This window comes from Bicyclus anynana, chromosome 4 (assembly GCF_947172395.1).
Source record: "Bicyclus anynana chromosome 4, ilBicAnyn1.1, whole genome shotgun sequence".
NCBI classification, from domain to species: domain Eukaryota; kingdom Metazoa; phylum Arthropoda; class Insecta; order Lepidoptera; family Nymphalidae; genus Bicyclus; species Bicyclus anynana.
In genome coordinates this window covers 4,927,071-4,954,615 of record NC_069086.1, presented here as the reverse complement: position 1 = coordinate 4,954,615, position 27,545 = coordinate 4,927,071, and the positions used below count along the sequence as shown (strand labels likewise).

The 27,545-nt window shown below is 33.6% G+C and overlaps 4 protein-coding genes across 4 annotated transcripts; 2 read left to right on the top strand and 2 right to left on the bottom strand.

The window, feature by feature from the left end:
• The first annotated feature begins 1,690 nt into the window (after positions 1-1,690).
• On the top strand, positions 1,691-12,114 carry LOC112043030 (uncharacterized). The gene is made up of 11 exons (XM_024078289.2): positions 1,691-1,914; positions 1,995-2,205; positions 2,703-2,826; positions 3,007-3,539; positions 4,366-4,703; positions 5,141-5,254; positions 5,455-6,094; positions 6,181-6,208; positions 6,664-6,761; positions 7,099-7,129; positions 8,111-12,114. The coding sequence occupies exons 1-11, from the start codon at positions 1,846-1,848 to the stop codon at positions 11,976-11,978; spliced, it is 6,054 nt and encodes a 2,017-aa protein (XP_023934057.1). The 5' UTR covers positions 1,691-1,845; the 3' UTR covers positions 11,979-12,114.
• A 4,252-nt stretch (positions 12,115-16,366) lies between these two features.
• On the bottom strand, positions 16,367-19,248 carry LOC112043024 (beta carbonic anhydrase 1). The gene is made up of 5 exons (XM_024078275.2): positions 19,025-19,248; positions 18,231-18,315; positions 17,950-18,137; positions 17,680-17,868; positions 16,367-17,602 (listed from the first exon to the last, which is right to left on the bottom strand). The coding sequence occupies exons 1-5, from the start codon at positions 19,115-19,117 to the stop codon at positions 17,393-17,395; spliced, it is 765 nt and encodes a 254-aa protein (XP_023934043.1). The 5' UTR covers positions 19,118-19,248; the 3' UTR covers positions 16,367-17,392.
• LOC112043016 (serine/threonine-protein phosphatase 2A activator) lies at positions 18,844-21,080 on the top strand. Its single transcript, XM_024078263.2, has 2 exons — positions 18,844-19,005; positions 19,881-21,080. The coding sequence occupies exon 2, from the start codon at positions 19,881-19,883 to the stop codon at positions 20,865-20,867; it is 987 nt and encodes a 328-aa protein (XP_023934031.1). The 5' UTR covers positions 18,844-19,005; the 3' UTR covers positions 20,868-21,080.
• A 153-nt stretch (positions 21,081-21,233) lies between these two features.
• LOC112043009 (HIG1 domain family member 1A, mitochondrial) lies at positions 21,234-26,588 on the bottom strand. Its single transcript, XM_024078251.2, has 3 exons — positions 26,079-26,588; positions 24,687-24,788; positions 21,234-22,810 (listed from the first exon to the last, which is right to left on the bottom strand). Exons 2-3 carry the CDS (start codon positions 24,778-24,780, stop codon positions 22,611-22,613), a joined length of 294 nt encoding a protein of 97 aa, XP_023934019.1. The 5' UTR covers positions 24,781-24,788; positions 26,079-26,588; the 3' UTR covers positions 21,234-22,610.
• Positions 26,589-27,545: the final 957 nt, after the last annotated feature.

Below are 27,545 nucleotides of genomic sequence, written 5' to 3'. Positions count from 1 at the left end.
TATTAAAGTCTATATAAAGACATCCTCCTGTTCATTTTACAAAACACCAAACAAAATGAACGAAATAATTAGAATAACTTTTTTGGTCACCACATTTATTGCGGTAAGTAACAACTCATTTATACCTACCCCATTTTCTTAAATTTGGTTTTCTTAAAGTTACTTAGTCTATATTTAGTAAAAAAAAAATTTGGCAGTTGGTTAATAGGTAATAGCTTCGAAAATCGAAATATACCTGAACTCTTTTTCCCAATTTTCAAATCAGGTTTCCCATGGTCGTTACTGCGGTCGCATGCATAGCACCGTGCATCCCGTTTCAAAAGTTCACCGAGACTCGAGTTGTGGTTGTAATGAAGACATCGGCGCTCTTGTGACATTAGTACGTGCACTGGATGAAAAGGAATGCTGCGATGCTCCATCTACATCAAACGGAAGCATAAACAACGCGGACAACCTTATAATGAATTTAGTGAACGCCTTAATTCAAATCACTACTCAAGCTTTAAACCGTACCAACTGCAACTGCCCTAATCAGGGCGGCACAAACAATAATGCCAATCCTGGTAATAATAATAATAATGGAGGTTCTGGAAATAATCCTCCAAACGGTGGATCTGGTTATTCACATCCAAGTGGAGGACTTCTCAACCTCGATTTACTCAATCCAAATAAAAAGGACAATGTGTTAGATTTAGACGTTGCCCTACAACATATATTGGGTGTCGGATTAGGTGGCGGCGGTGGATCATCCCAAGGTGGTGGTGGTTCATCCCAAGGTTCGAACAATTACTATCCAGATACAGGTCGAAGTGCAAACGGAGGTGACGACGAAGGTTTAATTAACGTAGATCTTCTCAACCCAAATAAAAAGAGTAATGTAGCGGAGGTAGATCTTGCAAAACAACACCTAGTAGGCGTTGGCTTAGGCGGAGGAGGTACGCCGCCTCCTCAAACAACTAATAGTGGAACGGAATCAAGTAGCAGTGGATCTGATACCGGAGAAGGTTTAATTAACGTAGATCTTCTGAATCCAAACAAACCAGATAATGTTGCAGAGGTGGATATTGCCAAGAAAAACATAGTTGGCGTTGGATTAGGAGATAAAAAGAGTGATTTATTGAAGGATAAGTCCTAAAAATTAATGTCGAGCTTTAAGTAGGTACCCACTGATTTTTATGTAAAAAGGCCGATGCCGATGATTGAGTGCCCGCAGTTATTATTATTATTATTGAAAATAATAAGTGTATAGAATTCGAAATTATATACTTCTGAATCAAAGCTATTATCTTTTTGGAGTAGCTATTTAGCAACTAAAGTATACCTTCTTAATTACTGTAAAAGTTAAAAAAATAGAAAATAAACGAGACGAAACGTGTTTTTTTTTAATAAAGTCGTTTTACAGAATGAGTATTATTTTTCCTTGAATCCGTAATGAAATATTAATGTAGGTATAACAATTTATATTTATTGATTGTTTTTATTAACGAACCTCTTGTGCGGTTTCACAGGCAACCGTAGACACAGGAAATCCGTCTTGAGATTTAAAATACCTGACTCTAAGTCTATAAAAAAATCTAATGACGTTGACAGTTAAATTTAGACTGTGACAACAACTGAACTGACAATTACGTTTGTTTGAACCTGTGGTTTGAACTTTGATTTGAGTTGACGACGCAACTGACGTTGACGTATTCGTTCGTTTGTGAATTGTTTGTTTGAACTTGTAAAAAAAGTTTTTATCTTTCCATGTTACTTGTTAGCTTTATTTTAACGATGTTTAATATTCGAGCTATTTATTATGTTCATTGATTGATATTGTGTAATAGAAACTCTTCGAATTCGAACATGACGTCAAGAGTTGACGCTCCTAAAACTAACGAATTTCTACGACGTCGCAAGTTAAGACTGCAACAGGTTAGAGGTTTTATATGTTTTGTAAAAAAGATGATCAAAAGAAAACAAAGACGAAGGTGCAATGACATATTATTTTTTAGGTTAGGGAACAATCAAAGGACATTGCTAGAAAAATCAGACAACGTGCTAATGTTGAAACCTTGCGGCAACTAGACAGTGTTGATGCCAAGAAGGAACAGGAATACTTGGATTGCCAGGAGAAATTAGTAAAACATTTGGAATTATTGTACTCTAAGGGATTGCAGAATGTTGGAGTGAGCCACAAAGAAGCATTAGAGGTCACTGACCAAGGTATATTTACATTAGTTTTGACCTTTTAACTTATAAGTATTAGATTATCATCTTTACAGTCCTGTCCCTTTGATACAGAACTGCCTTCTAGCCTGCCTAGGTTCTTAGGTACTACTGTATAATAAGTGGTTCACTAACTTGTAAAATGTATTGTGTATTTATAATTGATTAAGAATTTGAAAGTCCATCTGTCTGTCTAGTATCTTCCATGGCTATACTGCTGAAACTGTTCACATAAATATGAGTTACCTGTGCTAGTAAATAAATACATACTATTATTTAATTTTTTATTAAATAATAGTTATTAAGGGTAATTTTTCTTAAGTTTCTAAGAATATTAAAGGCAAACATTGATGATGTTGATGAACATTGGCCTCTTGTATTAACTTCCAAATAAAACAGTCTCGTTTTACCAGCGTCCAGGGGCTTCCTGCAACCCGCTTGATGTAGTGAATGTATTTAAGCTTAAACTTATGCTAAATAATAATTGTTTTTAGATTGCATAAAGAAAACAGATCTCTCTAAATTACGTGGTAAAGAAGCAACAGAAGTACTGAGAAAAAAAAAACAAGAAAAATTGGATGAGCAAAAGAAACTCTTAGATAGAAAATTACAAGCAAGGTAAGTGTATTCTATTCTGTTCTTTAAAAAAATGTAAATAACTAATTAACATTTCCATTTTGTTAAAATAACTGTTTACTTATTACCTACCATTTCATATTCAAGGTAACTGTAATGTAATCTAAAGTATAATATCTATAATCAAAATAAATAAACAGTTCATAATTATTGTGATTGCAGGGAAACAGCAAATGAAATAAGCAGAGAAAAATCAGCTGCAGTATCAAAGAATTTGACAAAGCAACTGCCAAAAAAATGTGAAAATATTCCAAGTAAACCCATAATTCCTACAACTGATGCAATTAATCAGATTCAAGATAGCAAACAGGATAATATCAATGTAGCAAAGAATGACATGGGTACACAATGGGAATCTGAGGAAATACCTAATGAATGGATACCAAATGTGCCCATACTATCTTTACCTAAAGATGATAGTGTCAAAGAATCACTTGTCCCAAATACAGAAAAATCAGATAAAAGGTTAAACTTATTTGCGTTAAGTGACGAAATGCCATCCAGCCTACGAGGTGGCTTCACTGGTCACACCGAAGCTCCAGCACCTGCAAAACCTGCTTTGACACTAGTATCAGAATACTTGCAAAATAGAAACCTAAGGTTACGACATACTGAACCTAGTTCAAGTAAAAAAACAGATGACTTACAAAGTATAAAGCAGACAATTCTACGCACCAGAGCAGCTAGACCAGATGGTAATGTATCTGATAATGTTTGTCATGTACTTGACAAACAAGTTATTCCTGTACCGTCATGGAGAGCAGAGGACTTTAGATTATGCTCTTACTCATATGGATGTAACTGTTGTGTTAATGATTATAAGAAAACTTTAACTAAAACTGCTGTTAATAATTTTCCCAGTTTGCCAATATCACTGCAGAGAAATTTAGAATTTAGTCCTGCATTGAAGGATAGAATTATTTATAGACGGAATAAAACTTTGTGTGGAAACTGTAAACACATAGGTGAAAATATGCAATGTATTCTCATATAGATTGATTTTTCAGTACTATCATTCTGTAATTAGATCTATATTATTTTGTTATCATTAGCTGTTGTATCTATACTAATATTATAAATAGGTACAGTTTCAAAGGGTGTAGTAATCTCTGGATCTACTAGTCTCATTTTGAATACTCTTGTACCAATAAAAAGCCATGTTACTAGTGAGTGTCATTGCCATTTGTCTATATTTTATTCCCATATTTCTACCAGAATGGTAACTTTGCAGGGGAAACCGCGGGGCATTGGCTAGTATTTTAATGTAATATATTTTTCTTAAAAAACTGTATTTAGTAGATCCAATTTAATATGTTACATTCATGTAAAAGTATGAGTTTGAGAATCAGCGCACCAGTTTTTAATAGATACTCTAGAACTAGATAAAAAAGTTGAATTTATTATTGTTGTCACTTTTATGTCAGACACATAATTGTACAAATATTATTGAAGTAGTCATGTTTGTTGAAACAATATACATAATTTTTTTTATCAATACTGAAGTTTAACAAACAATTTCAGCTAATAAAGATAAAACATCTGTGTCTACTGAAGCAAACACTGGTCTTAGTAGAAAAAAATCCGTCACAGTGTATAACCATAACACAAGGAACATACAGGACTTGCCATGCAGTGATGATAAAATTGTAACCCGCGATACCAGGGCAGAAGACGATGCATATGCTCAAGCATTAAAAGAAACCACTATTGCAAACTCTTTAGAGAAAGAGCAATTAAGTAAACAGCTAAAGGACATGAGAACAAAAGTTGCTGTAAATAAAAATAATGTAGATAAAGAATACAAGGACACAATAGCTTTCTTGAACTCCATTGCTAAACACAGGAGTGAAAAACCGATAGTATGTATTTTTACTTGAGTCATTATTATGAAATAAATCCATTTTTAATTTAAGATTATGCATAATAATAAGTAAGTATGCAATAAAAGATGAATTAGTAATTAGTCATTTATGGGGAGCATCAAATAATGATGAGCATAATAAGGGCTTTTCAATTTAGACGTTTGTTGTCTTGACTGCTGCACCATTGGTATGATTCGTAGAGATCGTAGACCCTAACAGTGACGACAGCGCAGTATATTCTCCAGTACCATGTAAAACAACGACGTCGTGCGCTAACAATAGCGTGCCGCAGCAGTCCAAACGTCTACATTGTAAGCACCCTTTAACACTGTTTATGTAACAAATAGGAGAATGTAAACAAATTGCACTTATTCGAATTTTCCAAATAAATATTGAATGAAGTCTAAATTATATTTGTTTGATGTTAACTGCAGAAATCGGCGTATTTGGATGAACATCGTCAGGAACAGCAAAATGAGAGACACCAAAGAAAACTTCAAGAGGAGTTTAAAAAAATTGAAAGGGAATGCAATAAACACAATTGTAAGGTAAACAACTATTATTTAATTTGTAATTGTTTTAAAATACTTTATTCTAACATAATACTCTGATAAGCAGGCTATTTTTACAATATTTCACCGAAATTAAAATACGAAAAAAGAAAAGTGTAAGTTTAATTATGATCTTAAATATCGTATAAATAGGTAAAAATAATGAAAATGATAATATTGAAATCGTAATATTTTAGCATGGTAAACGAAAATCAACACTAGCTGAAAACAAAAGAAACAAATCAAGGTCACCAATACAAAGAGAAATGCGACAGGACTTTGAATATTCATGGATGCCAGTTCCAGAAAGCGATGGTAACCTCGCTGTTCACACAATTCCCAACAATAATACCAAAAATAAATCTGGAAACACTGTAAAATTCAGCAAAAATGATAGTTATCATGAATATCGATCAAGACATAAGCATACACCTCCAACTAAAGATGTTAGCAACGATAGACAGAACAAAAGAGTTGTGGAAACTGTTATACTTCAGGAAAGTATTGATTCTGATGTAAATGAATCATCAGTTGTATCTGAAACAAGCTCTGTTGAAAATTTAAACCTTGAAAAAGATAAAAATAATGATGATCCTAGACTCAAAGATGCAGAAAGAATTATAATATACAAGATTCTAGAATCTAAAAAAGACAAGAAAAACAAGGAACACAAAAAATGTAAAACCACAAGATTTGCAAACACTTCAACAGATGAGGTAAAAACAAAAGTCTCAGGGTCTACTGTAAAAGAAGACGATAAAAAGCAGAGGACTAGTGATATAGAAAATTCTGGTGGCGACATACAAAGAGCTGTGTCCTTTGAACAACTACAAGAAGGTATATATTTTAAAATTTAGTAAGATTTTTAGTGAAAATGGGTATTTGACAAAGTCATAATATATTAAATTGCATTTTCTTTTCAGGTGTCTATGAAGCTATGAACTCTGATGGGTAAGAAAATTTTAGAAATGCTTAGATTTGTGATGTTTATAACTTGCATTCTACCTTTTATTACCTTACCTACTAATCCTATCTGTATATCCTTTATAGACATATCTTCAATGTTAGAAGTTGCTATACTGCTAATGTAGAGACGTGGCAGCCTTCTACTGAACACCATCCATGGTGGTAATATTATATGTGTATTTCATGTTCATTCACCATTTATATTCATTTGTACTTACTACAGATTATTTCTTAGCGCTTTGATACCCATGAGATAATATTGGTGGGGTGAATTTTTCTTGTCGGTAAATACTCAGCGTTACTATATTTTTATACTGAAATTTAGTTTATTTTATTTCATTTAACGAAACGCGTATTTTATTAATATATTCATATTTATATCTTTCAAGTATGGAGGATTTAGTAATATGAAAATACAAGTATTATACTTTTCGTTCTAGGGACAACATAACTTCAATGTACTTCTCAGAAGGAAATAAAAGGGCAGAAGTAAAGTCAAACACACCTGGACCATGTTGTTGTTGCAGTAAGAATATAGGTATGTATAACAACTTCTGCATAAAATTATGGACAGAATTATTTATAAACATCCAATAAATAAAGAAAATCGACCATTTTTCATACATTAATGGGCTCTAATTTAATGAATGAACCGTTAGAATGTCTAAATTAGTTACACTGGTTTAATTTCAGTTTCTTTGAAACTGATATTAACACACACACATTTCCAAAAAATATTAGCTATGATCATTCTAATAATTTTTAGTGATGAATTTTCCATCATTTTTTTTTCTGTAACGTGCTGACCCCAAAATGGTCGGTCTCCTGTGTAAAGTAATTAAAAATTAACATCGTTTATATCATTTATATTACAGATACCAGATGTGGCGGGTACACCTTAACCAGGTATGTGAAATTTTATTCATAGTTGAGCCATATTTGATGTAGACCACCTGTCATGTGCAAGCAGTTGTTAACAACCTATTGAAAACGTCATAATAATCATTAATTTTTAACATATTATAGTTGTGCAAACTGATTAAATGCTTGAAATAAATAAGACAGAGGTTAGATATACGCATGTGGTTAACTATTATAGGGGTAAAATTTCTTTATTTTAGTAAAATTTCCTACTGAATACTTTTTAAGTATGCATTCTTTTTCATTTTTGTATGTGTGATTAATTTAGAAATGACTACGTTTTTAAAATAATGTAAGATAACAATATCGCTAAATATCATGGTTAACTACTAATATTTCATATCTACAAATTTCAATTTGATTATTGATGAAAATAGAACGAAATGTTACTCACCTACAAAACTGTTATGAAATATCCGCTTGAGTTAGCTTTGTCAAAAATGTACTCGTAGTTATGAAAATAAAACTCATAACTTTCATATTACATACTGAACGGTTGAGTTAAGTTCCAGATAATAATATAAAAGTATTATTTTTATTGTACAAATAAGAAAAGATGGAGAAATTACCATGTACTAATGTACTAATACAGGGTCACTGGAAACATAGTAACGATAGCGATGCTTTTAAGGGGTGATAGTAGGGATCGTTAGCTGTCAATTGCATTGGGTTGTATGGGGCAAAAATGTACTGATTTCAAAATAACGTAAGTTTTATTTTATAATCAATTTTGAAGAAGTCACATTTCTTAAAAAAGGAGGAATATTTTTTTTTCTCGAAATCGGTACATTTTTATCCCATGTAACGTCTCTTCTAACTAAGGATCGCCGTATACGTTTCTAGTGACCCTGTGTATGGTAATTAGTGGTTTGTTTACATCGAGCTTAAACCAACTGGGGCTCTGGTATAGTAATGTAGTCCTTCAAAATGATGTAGCTTTTAGTGATTTACTTGTTTCCTTTTTAGATTGATTCAAGAAGATTCAAAATCCAGTTATTGCAAATGTGGTTGCAAAAAAAAGAAAGAAAACGTTAACTTGGACCAACCGTCTGCTGCTACATCTACTACTTCATTTACAACAGCTTTGAACAATAAAACTAGTAATCCATTACCTGACAGTGGCTTTGTTAAACTAATTGAAGAAGGTACACAAGACAGTAATACATTTTATGTAGGTGCTTCTGGCTTCTTAAAAGATGATAACTATGAAGTTGTAATACAGCTCAGAAAGAAGGATACTGAGAAAGCTAACAGTATTACTACAAAGCAATCAGAGTCAGACACAAAACACGTTAATCCTTCAGATATACAGGAAATTGTGCAAAATATATTAGATAACGTTCCTTCTAATAAAAACTTAAATGAAGGTTCCACGTTACCATTAAGAGTAGCAACAAATGTTGACGCAAATAAAACATTGCATGAATCTGTTAATGAACAAATTGTAGAGAAACAGCATATGGAGGTAGAAATGCCTCAAGAGTCGAATTTAGATTCTCAGTTTAAAAACGTGTGTGAGAAAGCAGTTCTTACCTCTTTTCATGATGATTTTGCTTATTCCGCCACTGTATCTAAAACAGATTCAGTATCAAGACCAGGTACTTCTACTTATACCCAAACTTCGTTCAACTCATCTGTACCAAGACCAGTCTTTATGCACCTGAGTTCCACAACATCTACTGCATATATGAGTCCCCCAGAATTAATTTTACCAAAATTTTTAAAACAAAATTATGTTGTCACTAGAGAAGAACTCTATGAATCAGAAAATACAATGAATCATCTGGATTCTAATTTTGATGTGCTTGAAAGTGACCACTGTGCTGAATTGAATAACTGCAGACTTAGAGTTAGCGAGAAATATCCATTAAATACACCTCCTAACACTGCTCGTAGTCGTAGCAAAGAAGATGTTCGTGATGGTACAGAGAGGAAGAAAAGAAAATGTATATGTCATAAATGCAGAAGCCATAGTGACACTAATGTTTATCACAAAACTAACGGCAAACGAAGAAATGCGTTCAAAACAAAATCATCAAAAGATTTGCCATCCGAAAATGGTTACGCTATGCTAAAACAATCACCAAAAAAAATAATAGCAAATACACATTCCAGTAACAAAGCAAACCATAAAATAAATCCTATCGTAAAAGAATATGTCAACAAACTTTTGGATCTTAACAGTGAAGGACTTAAGGCTATCAAAGTTATTAACCAAGACTGTAGTGCAGTAGCCACCCCTTGCAGCTCCATTATTAATTTGTCATGTAATAGAAACAAAGATAAATCTACTGTAGAGAGCAAAATTTCCCTCGAGCAAATTAAAAATATTCTTAAACAACAAATCTTAAATGATGATATAAAAGCAAAACCGTCTGTCATTAAAATCAATAGAAATAGTGATACTGAAAAAATATCAATACCTACAAAGACGCAAAATAGTTACAAATTACTCAAACGGAAATCAATGCACAAAGTTAGATCGTTAAATATTTCCAAACACATATTAAAGAAAAAGAAATTATCTGATACTAACATTTCAAAACGCCAATCAAGAAAAACTGCTGCTTCTGTATGTTTATCAGCCCGTGAGGAAAATAAATTACCTCGCACAGAAAGACGAGGAATTGTAAATCGTAGTAAAAGTTCCTCGACTCCAAGAAAGTGCACTTACTCTGAATATAAAAATAGTACTAGTTCAGATATTGTTGAATCATCAAATGGTAAAAAATGTAATAGTTCTGGTATAAATCCTCAAGAAATCATGAATAATAAACCAGTTAAAAGCGCCAAGTGCGTCAAATCACAACAAAAGAAAAAATCTCATTTACCAACTTATAGATCCACTAGGGCTTCTTTTTCGTCAGACTCTGGTACATACGGAGCAGTCTTCCGGCATTTACGTCCACCAGAACCACCAGTGCATATATCAACTCAAACTAATGGAATCATTGATACTGAAATACATTTCATGAAGGTAGCTGAAAACAAATTGCAAAATATGGAGAAAATTGCTGATTTAACTGAAAAGTGCACTAAACGTTTATCTAATTTGGCTAAAGTTTTAGAAGAAGTCAGAAGAAATAAGTCTTTAGTATATGGGCAGATTTCTACATCCGACTCTGCACCAGAGTCTGAACAAAAACCAGAGAAAAATGAGATGTCAACAGAAATTTCTGGGCATACATCTGAACATAATATTTTAACCCGAAGTACAGAAAACGTTCATAACGTTCCTTCTTTAACTATGCCAGAAAAACTAGATGACCAATTTGTTTATGTAAAAGATTCAACAGACTTCACGCCATTTTTGAAAGATATCCCTAAACCGGACGTCTCAACATCTCCCCCCTGTTATGCTGGATTGGAAATAACCGATAAATCGACTAATGCGCATCAAGAATCTGAAAATACTAAAAGTAGAGGAAGACCACCTCCAGCATTGTCTCGTATCCATTTAAAAGGTAAACATGATGTTATCAATATTACTCCACACGAGTTGTCTACAGTTGTTGAAGTTGATTCTCCTATGAGCATTAGACTAAAAAACCAACCTTCGCGACAAGACTCCATGACAAGACTGGAAGTGTTGGAAAAATCTGATGATGTATTGAATGACAACAATAAATGCGTGACGACAGTTAATGGAACGACTGATAAAAAACATGTAGATCCTGATTTACTGAAAAGTAATATTAGTAAAACAAAACGTCTATCCAAAGTATCGTCAACAGATTCTTCAGATGATTCTAAATTGAAAATGATGAACATGAAAACTTTTAATGACATTATGTTAAAACCCTTTATTAGCTTAAAGGAATATGCCAAACAATGCAATATTGGATTAGACGAAGGTTCAAATCTAGAAGATTTATTAAAAGATGACCCAATAAATGACGACTTAAGTTCTCTTCATTCAGATGGCAGCTTACCTGATGTAATTGCAGAATTATTGAAAAGAAATGTGATTAGTGAGCCTTTTAAATTTGACACAGGGTCAAATGTTAATTCGACTGTGTCTTCAGAATCAACTCTGTCAGTTTTAGCTTTATCTAAAGCTAGAAAAGAAAAAAAGAAATCTGGTATGTTATTGAAGAATAAAGAAAATATAATAGAGACTTCTGAAACATTAAGTTTATCTTCTAATCCTGATTTAGAAAACGCTTTTCAAAAACTTGGTATGGGATGGGCTTCATCAACTTTAAAGAAAACTAAAGAGCGATTAGCTTTATCTTCCTCATCTAATACATCTAGTTCTAGTATGACAAAGTTTAAAATTAAAAGTTTTAGCCAAGATTTACCCAACCTGGCAAGTGACTCGACATCATCATTCATGGAAGTCTCAAATAAACGTAAAATGTCTTCACCTGGAAAATATAATGTAGCAGAAATTTCTAGGAACGCTGTTCAGCAGACATCACTAACAAATTCTATGACTGTGAAAGAGTTTCTTACAAATGAACTGGCTAAGAAAATCACTTTTAATAATAAATCAACCAGAAAGGGAGAAGAGGAATTTATATCTTTATATGAGACCAAAATGCCAGAGCAGATGAAACATACTAATGTAGAGCTTGAAGAGGAAAACAGCATCGCTAACCAAAACAGGGCCCGCACATCAACCCCAGTCCAAATATTCAAATCAAATACATATCATTCAACTTCTACTTCAAATACTTCCAATGGCTTTTTTAGTAATGCCGACGATTTATCTTCTGTGAAAGTAACTTCCTCCATACGCAACCATTCCACGTCTGACAAGGATGACTTAACCATTCCGAATTATAGCCTCAAAACAAAAAAAGGGCAGTCTGATTGTAGCAAAAGTGAATGAATTAGTTTAATTAAATTTTGTTTTATTTATGTATTTTTTTATGAATTTTATAATGGCATGTTACTTAAAAATGAATTATTATTGTTTTTTTCTATTTGTAGATATATTATGAATAAATTGATGTGGTTTAAAAATACATTTGCTTTTTATTTCTTAAATGTGTTTATCAGTACAGTAGTTAGTAGTACCTATAGGACAGGAACCAGTAGTAGAACTATTTCCGTTTACGCCGCTATTGGTCGACATTTGTCTTTATCTCGTAACCAAAATCGCTATTTATATTATAAACCGGACTACTACTAAATACTATAACATGAGCATATGACCTCTGCTCCCGGGCTTCGATTCCGGAGGGTGTGGGTTCGACTTCAGTCCGGGGCATGCACCTCCAACTTTTCAGTTGTATGCATTTTAAGAAATTAAATATCATGGGGTCAAACGGTAAAGGCAAACCATCGTGAGGAAACCTGCAAACCAGAGAACTTTCTTAATTCTCTGCGTGTGTGAAGTCTGGCAATCCGCATTGGGCCAGCGTGGTAGACTATTGGCCTAACCCCTCTCATTCGGAGAGGAGACTCGAGTTCAGCTGTGAGCTGAATTTGGGTTGATACCAGTGGCGTAGACAAGGATTTTAACTAGGGACTGGAAAGAAGGAATTTTCTATTTTGTACGTGCACAAATCGTACAAAATAGAAAATTCCTTCTTTCCAGGTGTGATAAGTCCTTAGGGTAGGCAGTGTATTTTTGCATCTATGAAGTGCACACCACTAGTCGATAATATATACTTACCTATTTTACGGCAATTTCTTCGAATCAAATAACGAATTACCACAACAATATAGGTACTTAGGGAAAAATCAAATTATTGACGACTAGCCGACGCCCGCGACTTCGTCCGAGTGAAACTCGATGTAAACTTTCGAGTACCCCTATCCTACCTCTACCCTACCCTACTTACCCCTACCTTACTCCTACCTATCCCTACCCTACTTTTCTGGTTGATTATTTACACCTTGTGTCCGAAAAACCCAAATATCTTACGGAACCCTATTTTTTTTCAAAATAAAATGTAGCCTATGTTACTTGTGGATAATTTAGCTTTCGAATGGTGAAAGAATTTTTAGAATCGGTCCAGTAGTTTTTGAGCCTATTCATTACAATCAAACAAACATACAAACAAAGTTTTCCTCTTTATAATATTAGTATAGAAGTTTAGACTACCCGACGCCGCGCGGTAGCCCTTAACAACAATCTCACCTGATGGTAAGTGATGATGCAGTCTAAGATGGAAGCGGGCTAATTTGTTAGGAGGAGGATGAAAATCCACACCCCTTTCGGTTTCTACACGGCATCGTACCGGAACGCTAAATCGCTTGGCGGTACGTCTTTACCGGTAGGGTGGTAACTAGCCACGGCCGAAGCCTCTCACCAGCCAAAAATGACTGTGAAAAAAACTTTGTTCAGTACCTAGATTCCTTAATTACCACCTACTCGTAAAACACTACAAACTGAAAGTCTTTATAATATTAATAAATATTTAAACTGATCTCTGGTTTGGTTTGGATCTGGAGGATTTCGGTTTGATTCCCGCCCCCTTGGGACTACTAATGGTGGTACTCTATCAGCTAAGGCTTTTTGCTCGGCTGCTTATTATGCACTATAGCCTAATATTAAAATAAATAGTCAACATTCTTTACTTCTATCACTTGTCCAGTTTAAAAGGTGTTCTTAAACAAGTTATGTATCAGTAAAGCACATTGTAGAAAAATGAGAGTACCTAACGTACATGCCCTCCTAATTTATTCAAGGCAATGGTCCCATGATAAAAATAACTACTAATATAATATAAGAAGTCATAAACATCAATGCAAAATTAGCTTAAAAACTAAAGCCATACTCATTATCATAGAACAGGTTCCTAGCTATTATAAAAATACCAAGTTTCAGAAGCAACATTTTTAATAAATATCTCTTTTTTTCCTTAATACTATTGCCAGGTATGTGGAGTTTTTCTTAGTGATAAATTGAAAAGAAATATTTGATATTTATGTACAAATACAAAATTAATTATATAAATAAATTTGCAAGTATTACTCTAACATTACCAAAAATCACTGTATACCTTCTAAAATCACAGAACACAAAGATTAATTATTAACTCCTTAAAAATTAAATAATAAACTAAATGTTTTAATAATACCAAGTATGTACTAGAATACTTGGTTGGTTGATTGATTGCAAAAAGTACAGAGAATCTATGTATTGGATATAACATTTTGTGTAACTTCTTCCTGATGTTGATGATATGTAAAGAAAGTCAGTAAGTAATTTTATATTATACATGTGTGTATAATATAAAAGTACCTAAAATTCATCATTTTAAAATGAAATATTGTGATTTTACTCATAATGCTACACAATAAACATTTTTCTACAACATAGTTTTGGTGATATTGTGTTGTGTTAATAACAAAAATAACCAAGCATGCAGATCAGAATTCTTTTGTGCAAATTCTACTATTTTGTATAAAAACTGTTTGTTACAAGATTCATATATAACTTAAATCAATGCTTTACAAGTAGGTAATCACATTTTTGCACAAGTGGCATTACATAATTAGAAGGAATATACTTATTTCAGCTTTTATCTAACATTTAGATACACATTCACATTAATTGCATCTAAAATAATTTAAAAAATTGGCTACTTAAGTATATATAAGTAATTTTCATTCATTTTTTTCTCCTTTATGTAGTAATCTTTGAGATAGGGAGTATCCTATTCCTACCGTGAGTGCTGCAACAACAGTGCCTTGGGCAGCGACTCGCAATTGCATCAGGAATACACTAGTGCTCATTTTGCCTTTGTTCTTGAATGCATACACACCATAACTGCATACACCTATAAGTCCTACAATACCTGCAAATATAACAAAAATTATAAATTTGTAGAATTCTTGTATGTCTTTACTTAACTTAACATGAGACCTGCAACATATCTCCTGAAGACAAAATTGCTTGAAGAGTAAATTGCTGATCATAAAAGTAGGTACTTAACCTATTGATGACCTTGAAAAGAAACATACCTATAATCATAAAGGGCGAATCCTTAGACTTCCTTGCAAACCGTTCAGCTTGAGATTCATCTTTATATTCGAATACGTTCTGTTTGGGATTCATAATTACTGAGATTCCACTGAAAATTTTATTAGAATATCAATTAGGTAAATTATATATCGTAAAGCAGTTGCAGATATCAGAAATAATTAAACATAAAAGTCTTTCGATTATATAATAACAGAATATTAAAAGAACGTTTAAAACAATACTTAATGTAAAAACTGGCACAAAACCAAATAAATTATAATATTACTTCTATGTCTTTACAGCAGGCCCCTAAAACAACTTGTACTATTAAAAGAATTTTGTTACCTTACGCACCACACGGAAAATTTATATTGGAATTATATAATTTTCAAAAATTCCGACAACATTGCATCACATTAAGGTCTAACCTTGTTCACTCTCACACCATTTTTGTTTTAATATGGAGAAAAAAAGAATTTTATGAAGAAATGTCAGAAATATGACAATCACAAACGTCAATCATTGATGACGTTTAGCCTGTCCCTCTAATTAATGTGTACATAGCAAATAGTGAAGAAAAAGGACACAAAATGTCAATTTTATAGCTTAGGAGCAAGTGACTTGCTGCACCGTCAGAAAATGGAGCGTGAGCGTAACTGTCCTAGACGGTCGTATATTATACGTGAATACGTGCACGTATGGATATTATTTTTTAGATAAATAAAATGGAAAAAATTTACATTTAAATTGTTACGCCGTTACGGTTACAGCTATAATTTTATTTCGAATATTAGGTTACGGTTACAGAGTTCCTTAGCATCTCTAATTTACTGACAGAAGTAATTAGCTCTTTTCCACTGTGTATGATCTCTGTACTCGGACGCCGCGCCGTTTGACGCGTTTAGACTAATATTAATACAACGTGCACGTGACTTTGCAATTGTACGTTGTAGAGTCAACATCTCCTGAGGATGCTCCGGTTTCGGGGTGAAACGTACCTACGTAGAGAGTATTTTGTCGGACCTGGGTGACGTTGTCGCATGGGTTCGCCGAATTTTCGCGGATGATAGCAAAATAAATAAATCATTATATAATCATGATGAACTTCCGCAAAGTAACGCCTGCTTCTATCCAGTCTTTAGAGGTGTTTGATATGAAACTGCAAAATCTAATTGTGCCTTCCAATTTTTATATCATTCGTTTGCATGAAGAAATTTAAGACGCACTTTAAACTGGTCTAAACTCTAAACCATTAACTTTTAGATCAAAGTACTAATTAAAACAATGAATGAAATAGGCACTTTATAAATAAAGCTATTCGTTTAATCAAATGAAAAAGTACAAAACATAAAAATAAATAAGTAACAAATGCAAACATTCAAGACAAGTTATACTTGCGTACCTATAAATACATCCTAATATGACGTAAGAAAACTTAATATTACAAAAAATATTGGTTGCTTATTGTATTAATAAATGAATAATACACACCTCGTTTATCATTTTATAAACATGATCATAATAAGCACAGATTAAAGAATAATAGGCAGATAGAGCTCACGGAATAAGGCAGTGACGCAGCCAATCAAAATACATATTCAAAATAGAATACCTCTTTAAGTTAGTACGACATAAATCGCCACATTAGTAATTTCTAATACTATTCAATAAAAATGGCGTTTTATGGTGTTAAATATTTTAAAAAACTGTTCACGAAACTAAAGAAAGAAGATAGAGTATCTTTTCATAGCTAAATATTGATTAGTCTATTTTAGTAATATTTTACATAATTGTTGTTAGTGTTAAATCTTTTTTAATACAAAACCTCAAGAGAATCATCAAAACGCAATATATCTTGAATAATATTTGATTGGATTCCGATGAGACTCTTTGTGTCGTACTTACCTGAGACTGTATTTGTTTTTGAATTTGTATTTGTGCTATATCTGCTACCTATTATTCTTCTGTGGACAAAATATAATAAAATTGGATACCTCATCCACTTGAGTCTATACATTTGGTCCCAGGCAATGTTTTTTATTTTTTTCCTTTTAATACATAAAATATTTATTTATGTTATATATTTTAAAATATTAAAGCATTTTTATCACACTAATATTTTAAAGGCAAAAGTTTGTGTGTAGGTGTGTATGTATGTTTCTCCTTTGCGCAGCGGCTACTAAAGCGATATGGCTGAAATTTGAATGGAAATAGGTTTTATTCTGGATTAACACACAGGCTACTTTACATCCCGGAAAATCTATGTTCCCGCTGGATTTGGTTTATTTATAAAATTAAATTATGTAACCACTGATATATTTTCATTCTCAAGAATAGTATCTCCTAATTTCTGACAATATTATTTCATAACTAGATTCGTCTATTATTAGAAATCTCTTAGCTCTTCTACTAAAATAGTATATATCGCCGGTGTAAATATCAAACCATAAAGCATGTATATGTAAATCGTGTCTCTCGAGTCTTTTTTTTAACATTCCATAAGATGCAATGTTTTGCAGTTGTTGCAGTGTATTTACCTGGAATAATATTACAATTACTTAATATTCAATATTATTTTTGTTGATTAGTTTTGATTTTTTTTTTATTATTATACCTGCGATAATTTGTCTTCAATACAAAAATTATTCTCCGGGTCAATATAAGCTACAAATTTTCTTTGTGGTGTTTCTCCAGTAAACAGAATGGGCTTTTCAAAATCATCCCCAATTTCAAGAAACTTGTTTAAACTTGACTTCCCGTGAGAACACAACCACGATTTCAACGGAGAGATTCTTCTTTGTTCCTGAAAGACAATAATTGTTAAATTAAGAGAACTATTTTGTGTAACGCAAGAATTCTATTAAGATTGATATAAAAATCTTACTAAGCTTGATTCTTCTTTACTTTTAAGTTTGTAAAGTAAATTCATGGCTTTGCAGTCACTGTGACCACACACAATCACATGCCTGATATCATTGATAATACAGGCGAGTTCTAAGCCAGCAGGTTCACAACTTGTCATTTCATCTACAAAATGTTGAGAGTGCGGTATAAGATTTCCGGCATTTCTTACTGTAATCATAATATAAATTTTATCATTACTTAGGTTATTCTTTACGAATAAAATAATGCATTGTAATAATAATAGTATTACGCAATACTAACCAACAAACATATCTCCTACACAGGTTTCGGTAAATCTTGTAGGTATCATCCTACTGTCCATGCATGTGTAAAATATGGCTTTTGGCTAAAATATTTGAAATGTATTAAATATAACATTATATAAGTAGTAATAATGATAATATGATAAGATCTGTAATAGCCTAGTGGATATGACCTCTGCCTCCGATTCTGGAGGGTGTGGGTTCGAATCCGATCCGGGGCATGCACCTCCAACTTTTCAGTTGTGTGCATATTAAGAAAACATCACGTTTCTCGAACGGTGAAGGAAAACATCGTGAGAAAACCTGCATACCAGTAAATTTTCTTAATTCTCTGCGTGTGTGAAGTCTGGCAATCCGCATTGGACCAGCGTTGTGGACTATAGGCCTAATCCCTTTCATTCTAAGAGAAGACTCGAGCTCAGCAGTGAGCCGAAAATGGTTTGATATAATACCCAACTATAGTTTGTAATTATGAGATGTCTCTTGGCCTATCAAGTCAAGTATTTACATTTTGTCTGTGTGTCAATTACACATTTTGTAGGTCACCTCTGTGGTGGTAACTATCATCGACAACTGTGGACTGTCAGTTGTCACTCAACTCAATGTCAATGTCAATGTCAATTTATTTAAATTGAACCCAACAAAAATACTATTGGAATGGAAAACAAATTTATTTTCGCTTAAATAACGTTAATGCTATTATGAATACCCACTGAAAGTGACAATCAATTTCTTTGTGGTACAATTTAAAAGTGTATTCACAAGAGATAAAGGTTAGTTGCCTGTACATACCACTGGATTATCCTTGACTTCTTGGAACTGTTTAACCATGGTTGCCCGGTCCAAAATACGATATCGCATTATGCCGCGCAATATTCTCTCCATTGTTGGAACTTCTGCCTGGCCGGCAACTACTACGTTTAGAAAGACGAGGGTTTAACCATGTGTGTAGCTTAGGTCCGTTTTGACATCTCTGACCTTCATCGGGAAGCCGCAAGCTTATCGCGGGCGACTGAACTAGCGCCGTATTGAGGCAAATTAAATCGGAATGCGTAATTAATTAATGCTACGCAGATAAACTGTTCAAATGAGAACTGATTAAAAATGTTCAAAGATACATTTTATCAATCCAAATTTAATCGTAAAGACAGAGATTTTGAATTTTTTGTTTGTATTTAAATTTATGAGTGCTAATTAAACATGTCATTGACCTTGTCCTGCATTAATCCACACTAGATTATCATTCATTTGTTACTTACATGTTTACAGAATAAAATAGTACAAATAATTTAATTTATATTTTTTTATTTTTTTATTTTGGTTTTCTTATTTTAGTGGTCAAATTTAAATTCATCAATAATAGGCTCACTTTACAACTTTACATGAAAACAGAATTATTTCTAAGGAAACTTAAACCAAATAAATAAATGTGACAAAGTTGACTCAAAAAACTTGAATTTTTATATTGATTTGCATAACCCACTAATTATCATCTTTTATTTGTATTGAAAGTGTTCAGAACAATAATACTTAAAGATTCAGACTTTTTTTCTGTACATAAAGCTATAACCCATACCTTTTCATTAACACTCAACAAGCTATGCTTGCTTTGGGACTAGATAGTGATGTGTATTTTGTTTATTCATAGATGAACAAAGAAAGTGTTATTGGCGATGGCACTAAAATTGAAAAGGCATCTCCGGCACTCCCGGCCCACCACCGCTTCCTAGAGCCAGAGAAAGCAGTCAAAACAATAACAGACATGGCCATTTGGGAAAAGTCTGAAGCATACATGGAATACACAGGTTTTATTGCCACTCTTAACGAGGCCATCAAGGCTAAGCCATTATCAGTTGACTGCAAGGTTTCAGAGAACATCACAAAGTTGGTCAACTTATTGGAGAAACTCAACATTTTGATAACAGAGTTCCCACCTGTTGAGCAGCCGCAGAGATTTGGTAATACCTCATTTAGAGATTGGTTGACCAAAGTTAAAAGTTGCTCCACGGAATTGTTGCAAGAAGTCATGCCATCCCAACTACATTTAGCAATACCAGAAATAAAGGTATACTTGGAAGAGAGCTTTGGGAATGCAACTAGAATAGACTATGGTACTGGCCATGAAATGTCATTTATCATGTTTCTATGTTGTTTGTACAAAATATGCTATTTACAAATGGAAGACAATGTGGCAACTGTATTTTTAGTATTCAACAAATATCTCGATATTGTTAGAAGATTGCAGCAGACATATAGGATGGAACCAGCTGGAAGTCATGGGGTTTGGAGTTTGGATGATTATCAGTTTGTTCCATTCATATGGGGAAGTTCACAGCTTGTCGACCAGCCTAGAATTTATCCACCCGCCAAATTCTTGGAAGATGATATAATTGATAAATATGCACAGGAGTATATGTTCCTCTCCTGTATTAAATACATTAAGGAAGTGAAAAAGGGACCTTTCGCTGAGCATTCTAATCAATTGTGGAGCATCAGTGCAGTGGGATCATGGTCCAAAATAAACCAGGGACTAATAAAAATGTATAAAAAGGAGGTTCTGGCAAAATTCCCAGTTATACAGCATGTTCTGTTTGGCTCCTTACTCCCAATACGTAGATTCTCAATTCAGCATTAAGACTTGTATGATTTTAGCTTTTAAACTTTACTGCATTCATACTTATTATATTTCCTTTTCTCACTTAAATAATAATATATTGTGAATGATTATACTCAGTATTAAAGTTGTGTTTGTGAGAGTTCTTTTAAAGTGGTTAGAATCTTATATGAAATGTGATATATTAAATTGTAATAGGTATAGTAATTGTATTACAAACATTCATACTACAAACTTTTTTTAATTTGACAATCGATTTTTTGTACTAATACTGAAGTAGGTATTTTATTTTATCAGCTTTGTAAATATTTAATGAGAAGCTTGAGTGACCATTACTATTTTGTTGCTAAATTAATTTGAAAAAAAATCTGTTATTCTCGTCGATTTAAATTAATAAATAAAACAATTTGTTATAGTACATATACCAAATAATTTAATCTTCATCAACTAAGATTTTACAAAACGTTACATAATACTTTGGTTTTACTGTAGTTTTACAAAGTCATAAAATATGACATTATCTTCATCAAGCAACTTTTACACATCAATATGAAATATATTTTTCTAATAAAACTATATAATGAACCTTATCACAGTTGTACAAAAGTTTAAAATAGTTTCAATATATTTGAAAGTAAAAAATTAATAGGTCTATTTCAAGTATGTAATATGTAGTAGACTCCGCGCCAAGAAGGAAGTCCCGCGGCTAAAATCAAATGAAAAATGAACTAAAATTGACAGCGCCTTACCCATATTATTGACAATGAAATCGCTATTACCAAATGACAATGTGCGCCATTAAGACATTAGCGCAGCCTCTACGGCAGCTTGTTTTGTGGCGCGGAGTCTACTGGGTGTATTTTAATTATTATCATTTAACAGGCACTTATTATGACAAAAACTATTCATAGACATAGGACTCAAAGACCATTAATTGTGCTCCCATAATTATACCAATCTCCGATGCCAATACCATCTTGTAAGATTGTAACTAAGACTATAGAGTGCTAACATCAAAGAGGAATTGTTTATTTGATTTTTTTTTGTTTTTAAATATGAAATAGGCTCGCACTTGACCACAATCTCATCTGATGACCACTAAGCAACAGTAGGTCCACGAGACGCTTATTTGCGAAGTGGTATGCCTTTCACGGCAGGGTGGTACTCGTAATTGGGATTCAAACCCAAGACAAAATGGATTGGCAGTAACCAGGCTAGTAACATAAATATTGCCTATGTATTCTTCATAGATATATTTATATAATCAAAGGTATTCTTTTCTCTTTCATACATCTATTTATATCTACAAATACATATTACATAAATAGATTCTTACTAGCTATATTACCTAAATGAAACTTCACACACTTATTATTTAAAATAGACGAGAACTCCTTATGTTAAACACTGGTCGCATATTTTTTTATAGGTAGTCCTGGATTAGCCTTTAAGGTATTTAAGGATAGATCCCACAGGGGAAGATTGCAAAGCATCAAGTCACCTTAATCAGGCACTGTACATATTTTGAAATATACCTAACTAATATTCCCCTTTTCCTTTAAATAGTCAGAAAGCCTATGTTAGGAGTGGGTACGACAATAGTCCACAGACCTATATGGTTCGAAACCTGAACCTAAGGCATATCGAATTTGAATCCGATCCTTTACTCAGAGCTATTGAAGAATTAGACTACCTCCATTTATAATGCGCGAACAGTAAAGAGTAAGAGAAAACAATAGAGTGAAAGAACATATTTTTCATTGTTCAGTGTTCGGCTTCAACAGGCTTGGGTTTATGAATATAGGTTTGGTATAGTGAGTAGCCCATGCCAGCGGTCAACGCCCCGACCACTAAGCCTTGAGCGATCACACGGAATTGCATCAGGAAGACGCTGGTGCTCATGGCTCCACGGTTCTTGTAGGAGTACACCCCATACCCCACTGCTGATGCTAAACCAGCAATTCCTGGAAAGACAAGAGATTGAATAAATCACTATAACGTAAATAATATGAAGAACCGATGGGATTCGGACACGGTACACGCATTCCTTTTCATCTACCAGAGCAGAGAAGGTAGGTAGTGGGAATTGTCTCTTGTTAGCCACTCACCATCCAATAAGTCCACGAGTCTGCAGCGCTAACGACAGGACATACGATAAAACTGGCAGTGTGTTGGTCGCGATCTGCATGTCCGCCGTTATAGCTTGACAAGTTCGTTGCTGACACTCCCATGATATGCGGGAGGGGGAAGGACTGCGCGGGTGTGAAGTCGTACGTGCAGCGCAGAGTAAAAGGACTGCGCAGGTATGAGGTCGTGCGCGCGGGGAATTGGTAGTGTTACGAACGAATTTGCCAATCTATAGCGCTACTCACTGTATCGAACTTATATCATGCAAATCGCGACCAATACACGATCAGTTTTGAATAAAACTGATTTGCTCCAATTAGTTGGAAAGACTCACAGTAGCTAACATCAGGAATGTGTTATGGGACAATGCGTAGGTAGTAAAAACTACTACAATAGTCCAGTGAGCGGGAATAGAATGCATGACCTATCATTTCTACATCAAGTCTGACCGTAAAGCAATAATTGAGGTTTAAATCGAGTTGCTGGTATTTGTAAAGTTTGCTAGAATTAGGGGATGATGCCCTAAAATAAAGTTATAGGTAAAAAAATAGAAATACTTAGCTAAGTTTTGGCGGGTATTTAAACCACTAACCAGATAGATACCTAATTATCTAACATGCAGAATGACTATCGCTATTCGCTACAACAAATTACGAAAATAAACACGCTGTCTATAATTCAGTTTATATTGCGTCACGAGGCAACCACAGCACATGCACAAGTTTAGTGTTCTTCGTATGATTATAATATATCTAGATACTAGATAGATCTAGGTAAATGAATAAAAACATTTGTGATTACATCATAGGTACATCTTATAATGATGTCATCTCTAATGTGTATATTTATGGAGTGGGGTAATCTTCATTCAACTACTGCTTGACCGCGCAGTGCCCAATTTACTGTCGCATTGTCTTGGTGGTTTTATTTTTTTTTATTCTTGAATTTTTTAAGGACTTTTATTTTCCAAAAAATATGTCAGCCCTATCGTACCCTAATCAGTATAACTTAAAATAATTATATATTAAACTACTTAATTTAAAATCTACTTTTTTAAACAAAGATCATACACCATCCTGGCTTCCCCAGACATTGGAAAAGCCATTATGGTATTAAACAAACCTACATCTTTCCTATTTAAGTTTAAATTACTGATTAAGTCTTCTCTTTCCTGACCATTTTGAACACATTCCATCAATAAATGTTGTACATCGTCAATTACTCCACATTTCTGGATTCGAATCTTGGGTCGAGGAATGCTTATTGGGCTTTTTTCTTACGAAGTTTATCCTAATAGAGTGGATACGTAAACCGTTGCTTAAATTATTAATCTTATATGGTTTTTTTTGGCGAGCCGTGATAGCCCAGTGAACATGCCCTCTGCCTCCGATTCCGGGGGTGTGGGTTCGAATCTGGTCCGGGGCATGCACCTCCAACTTTTCAGTTGTGTGCATTTTCAAGAAAATAAATATCACGTGTCTCAAACGGTGAAAGAAAAACATCGCGAGGAAACCTGTATTCGAGAGAATTTTCTTAATTCTCTGTGTGAAGTCTGCCAATCCGCATTGAGCCAGCGTGGTGGACATACTGAGAGGAGACTCGAGCTCAACAGTGAGATAATGAAATATGGGTTGATAATGATGGAAATGATGATGATATGTTTTTCCCTTTACAGAACCCTAAAAACAGAGATAATATTTTAATATTACTCACCGATAACCATGAATGGAGATTCTTTTGTTTTCCTCGCTAACTTCTCCGACTGAGTTTCCTCGTGATAATCGAATACCGGTTTATTTTGGGCCATTTTGTAAACTGAAATACGGAAATGTTTTATTTGTAGGATAAATAAACTAATTCTAAAAAAAGGGATATATTTATCTATATATCTATTTATTTATTTTTTTCCTTTTTCTATAAAGATTGACGATCGCCCCAACTGATTTAAATTTGGGGTGATCCTTAATAAAGATACTTAGATAATTCTAACATCGTTCGAAGGTTTTTCCGCGGTCAGATCAAATAACGACGGCTAATTAATAAAAAAAACCAATGGTCGCGGCCAGTAATTGCGGTACATGCATTGCTGAAAACTGTTTATAAGTTAGATAAATAGCTACTCTGATATTTGAACATACTTAGGATAAAAGCGAGGGCCATTATGTATGTATAAGTATACAGAGTACCTAATTAAATATATTACACATTAAATACATATATTATTAGTTAATAGGAAGGTACAACTAAAACTAACGACTACACTCGGTAATTTTTATGATAATAATATTTTTAAATGTTACCTACCTACCTTTTAATTAACCATTAAAAGAATAATAGTAAAAGTTGTCATATCGTCCCTCTTACTTACGGGCATTTATTTATCGTCTTAAATTATAAGCAGGTTTAAAAGACAATCTTCTTAAGTAATTAAGGTGTTTAAAATTAGTAAGCATCGAATTAAGTGAAGTGGGTACCTAACTACGTGTCTTCCTACCTAGGTCTTTTGAAAATAAAAAATAACGGTAATTAGACAATCGCTGCTAATTTTCGCTATTATGTCCCTACTTGTAATCCTATAGGTATGTACCTATATCTTCAGTCAAAAAAATATTTTTCATTTATCTCTCTATATCTAGCCTCTATATTTTTAATTTTGATTTTATTAAATGAATTTGAATGAAATAAGTAAGTACCTACTGGCATTTTTAACAACAATGATTTAAGTAGGCATACGCTGACTTTCTCATGAATTCCTATTAAAAAAAAGTTGTTGAATAGAAAAAAGTTAATTTGAGAATCAACCTGTGGACCTAGGTTACCTATTAAAAAATAAAATCTACCTTTAAAATAGCGAAACTTTTTCTACGGCTGTACGAGTAACAACCTCATCATGTGAATACAGATCTTAACTATTTATGTCCATCGAATATATTAATAAATCAATGATACCTCCCTGGGTATAGGCACCCACTATAATTACCCAAATTACGTTTTATTTGCTTTCAATAAACTAGATTAGAAAATATAGAAACAAAATCGCAGGCGTCCGTATGGTTAGAAAAATATACCAAGATATAAAAATGATTATCAAAATAGCCAACTCACCGTATTAGAAGGTCAAGGTCACTGATATGGGACACAAATTATACTGGTGATGTCGTAACTGTGTCAACGTAAGCCACTGATGCCTTTATGACGAAACTTAACCAAACGAAGTTTTATCAAGCGTCAACCAATCGACCACTCTATCACAAAACCGACAAAGAGCAAAGAGCTACTAAAGGAAACTGAACGATAGACGGTAATGTTAATCGTAAAAACCTACGTATACCTACTACCTATATAGATTTTTATCGCCTTCATGGAAACTCGGGTGAAACTGCGCACGTCACGTACGTTTATTTAGTTTTCCATTGCTGCTTTTATTTGGATGGTGTAATTCCAGAATGACGTCAAACCGACAATGTATTTACATGCACGGCATTATGTAAGAAGCATGTGTTACTATTTGATATTATGACGCAATGGTTTGCCATGGGTGTGTTTTCCAGGAAAATTTACTAAGTTTTAGTAATAGAAATAATACGTTCGGAATATATGGAATATTGTCGGAGTAAAGCAAACAGTGGGTCCATATGATCTACGTGACATTGCATGAACAAACTCATGACAAAATCCCCGTATATATCGTGGGTTTTGCATTCATTGCTACACGCCCCCCGGCCCGCGCGGTCCATCGAGAGTGTTACGAACGAATTTGCTAAGCTATTTAAATAATATGTGCATTGCATCATCATCATGCTGTAAATCAAAATATCGTAGAAATGTTAGAAACTTTGTAAAACTAAAATGATATTGCACGCGATACTGAAGTGTCACCTAGATAAGGTAGATATAGATAGATACGTTTTATTAAAATAGATTGTCATGCACGCTCGAAATCTCGTGTTCTGTAATGATTAACAGTATGATATTGATAACATGATTAGTATTTCTGTAATCTAAATACCTACCTAAGTATAGACAGAGTCTGCAATAACTACATAGGTACCTCATTCATCATTATCGACCCATATTCGGCTCACTGCTGAGCTCGAGTCTCCTCTCAGGATAAGAGATTTTAGATATCAGCGGTACGCAGGGAGCGGCGGCAGGGCGTCACACCGCGCGCCTCACGCGTTTTAATTTTAGCATTTATATAGCTTATTTCCGAGACGTATCATAGATTGCTACAAAGCCACTACGGTCCAGACTCAATAAGTGGCCAGTGGCACTAATATGCGACCAACGATATTATCTCGAGAAGAGAAATAGAGAAAATTCAACCAATGGGTGCTGCAACCAGAAATATCTACTGCTATCTCTTTCATTGCGTTGGTCCGAAAGAGGACTACTTCGGCGCCATTGGATAAAATTTTGTCTATGTTTCTCTTCAATGATCGAGTGTTAGCACCACTTCACACACACTAGGTGTCAAGTTCTTACTTCTTTAGAAGACATGAGGTTTCAAAGGTCTTCAAAGAGAGACGTCTTTAAGATTTTAGGAAGATGTTAGAACTCACTAGACTGGCA

Excerpts from the sequence above, each read along its gene's own strand:
- LOC112043030 (XM_024078289.2), top strand. The coding sequence starts at position 1,846 with ATGACGTCAAGAGTTGACGCTCCTAAAACTAACGAATTTCTACGACGT. Across the intron at positions 6,095-6,180 it reads CTTTGAACAACTACAAGAAG|GTGTCTATGAAGCTATGAAC; the intron begins GTATATATTTTA and ends TTTTCTTTTCAG. Across the intron at positions 7,130-8,110 it reads GGCGGGTACACCTTAACCAG|ATTGATTCAAGAAGATTCAA; the intron begins GTATGTGAAATT and ends TTTCCTTTTTAG.
- LOC112043024 (XM_024078275.2), bottom strand. The coding sequence starts at position 19,117 with ATGGAGAGAATATTGCGCGGCATAATGCGATATCGTATTTTGGACCGG. Across the intron at positions 18,138-18,230 it reads TGTAGGAGATATGTTTGTTG|TAAGAAATGCCGGAAATCTT; the intron begins GTTAGTATTGCG and ends TTATGATTACAG. Across the intron at positions 17,869-17,949 it reads GTAAAGAAGAATCAAGCTTA|GAACAAAGAAGAATCTCTCC; the intron begins GTAAGATTTTTA and ends ATTGTCTTTCAG.
- LOC112043016 (XM_024078263.2), top strand. The coding sequence starts at position 19,881 with ATGAACAAAGAAAGTGTTATTGGCGATGGCACTAAAATTGAAAAGGCA.
- LOC112043009 (XM_024078251.2), bottom strand. The coding sequence starts at position 24,780 with ATGGCCCAAAATAAACCGGTATTCGATTATCACGAGGAAACTCAGTCG. Across the intron at positions 22,811-24,686 it reads ATCTCCATTCATGGTTATCG|GAATTGCTGGTTTAGCATCA; the intron begins GTGAGTAATATT and ends TTGTCTTTCCAG.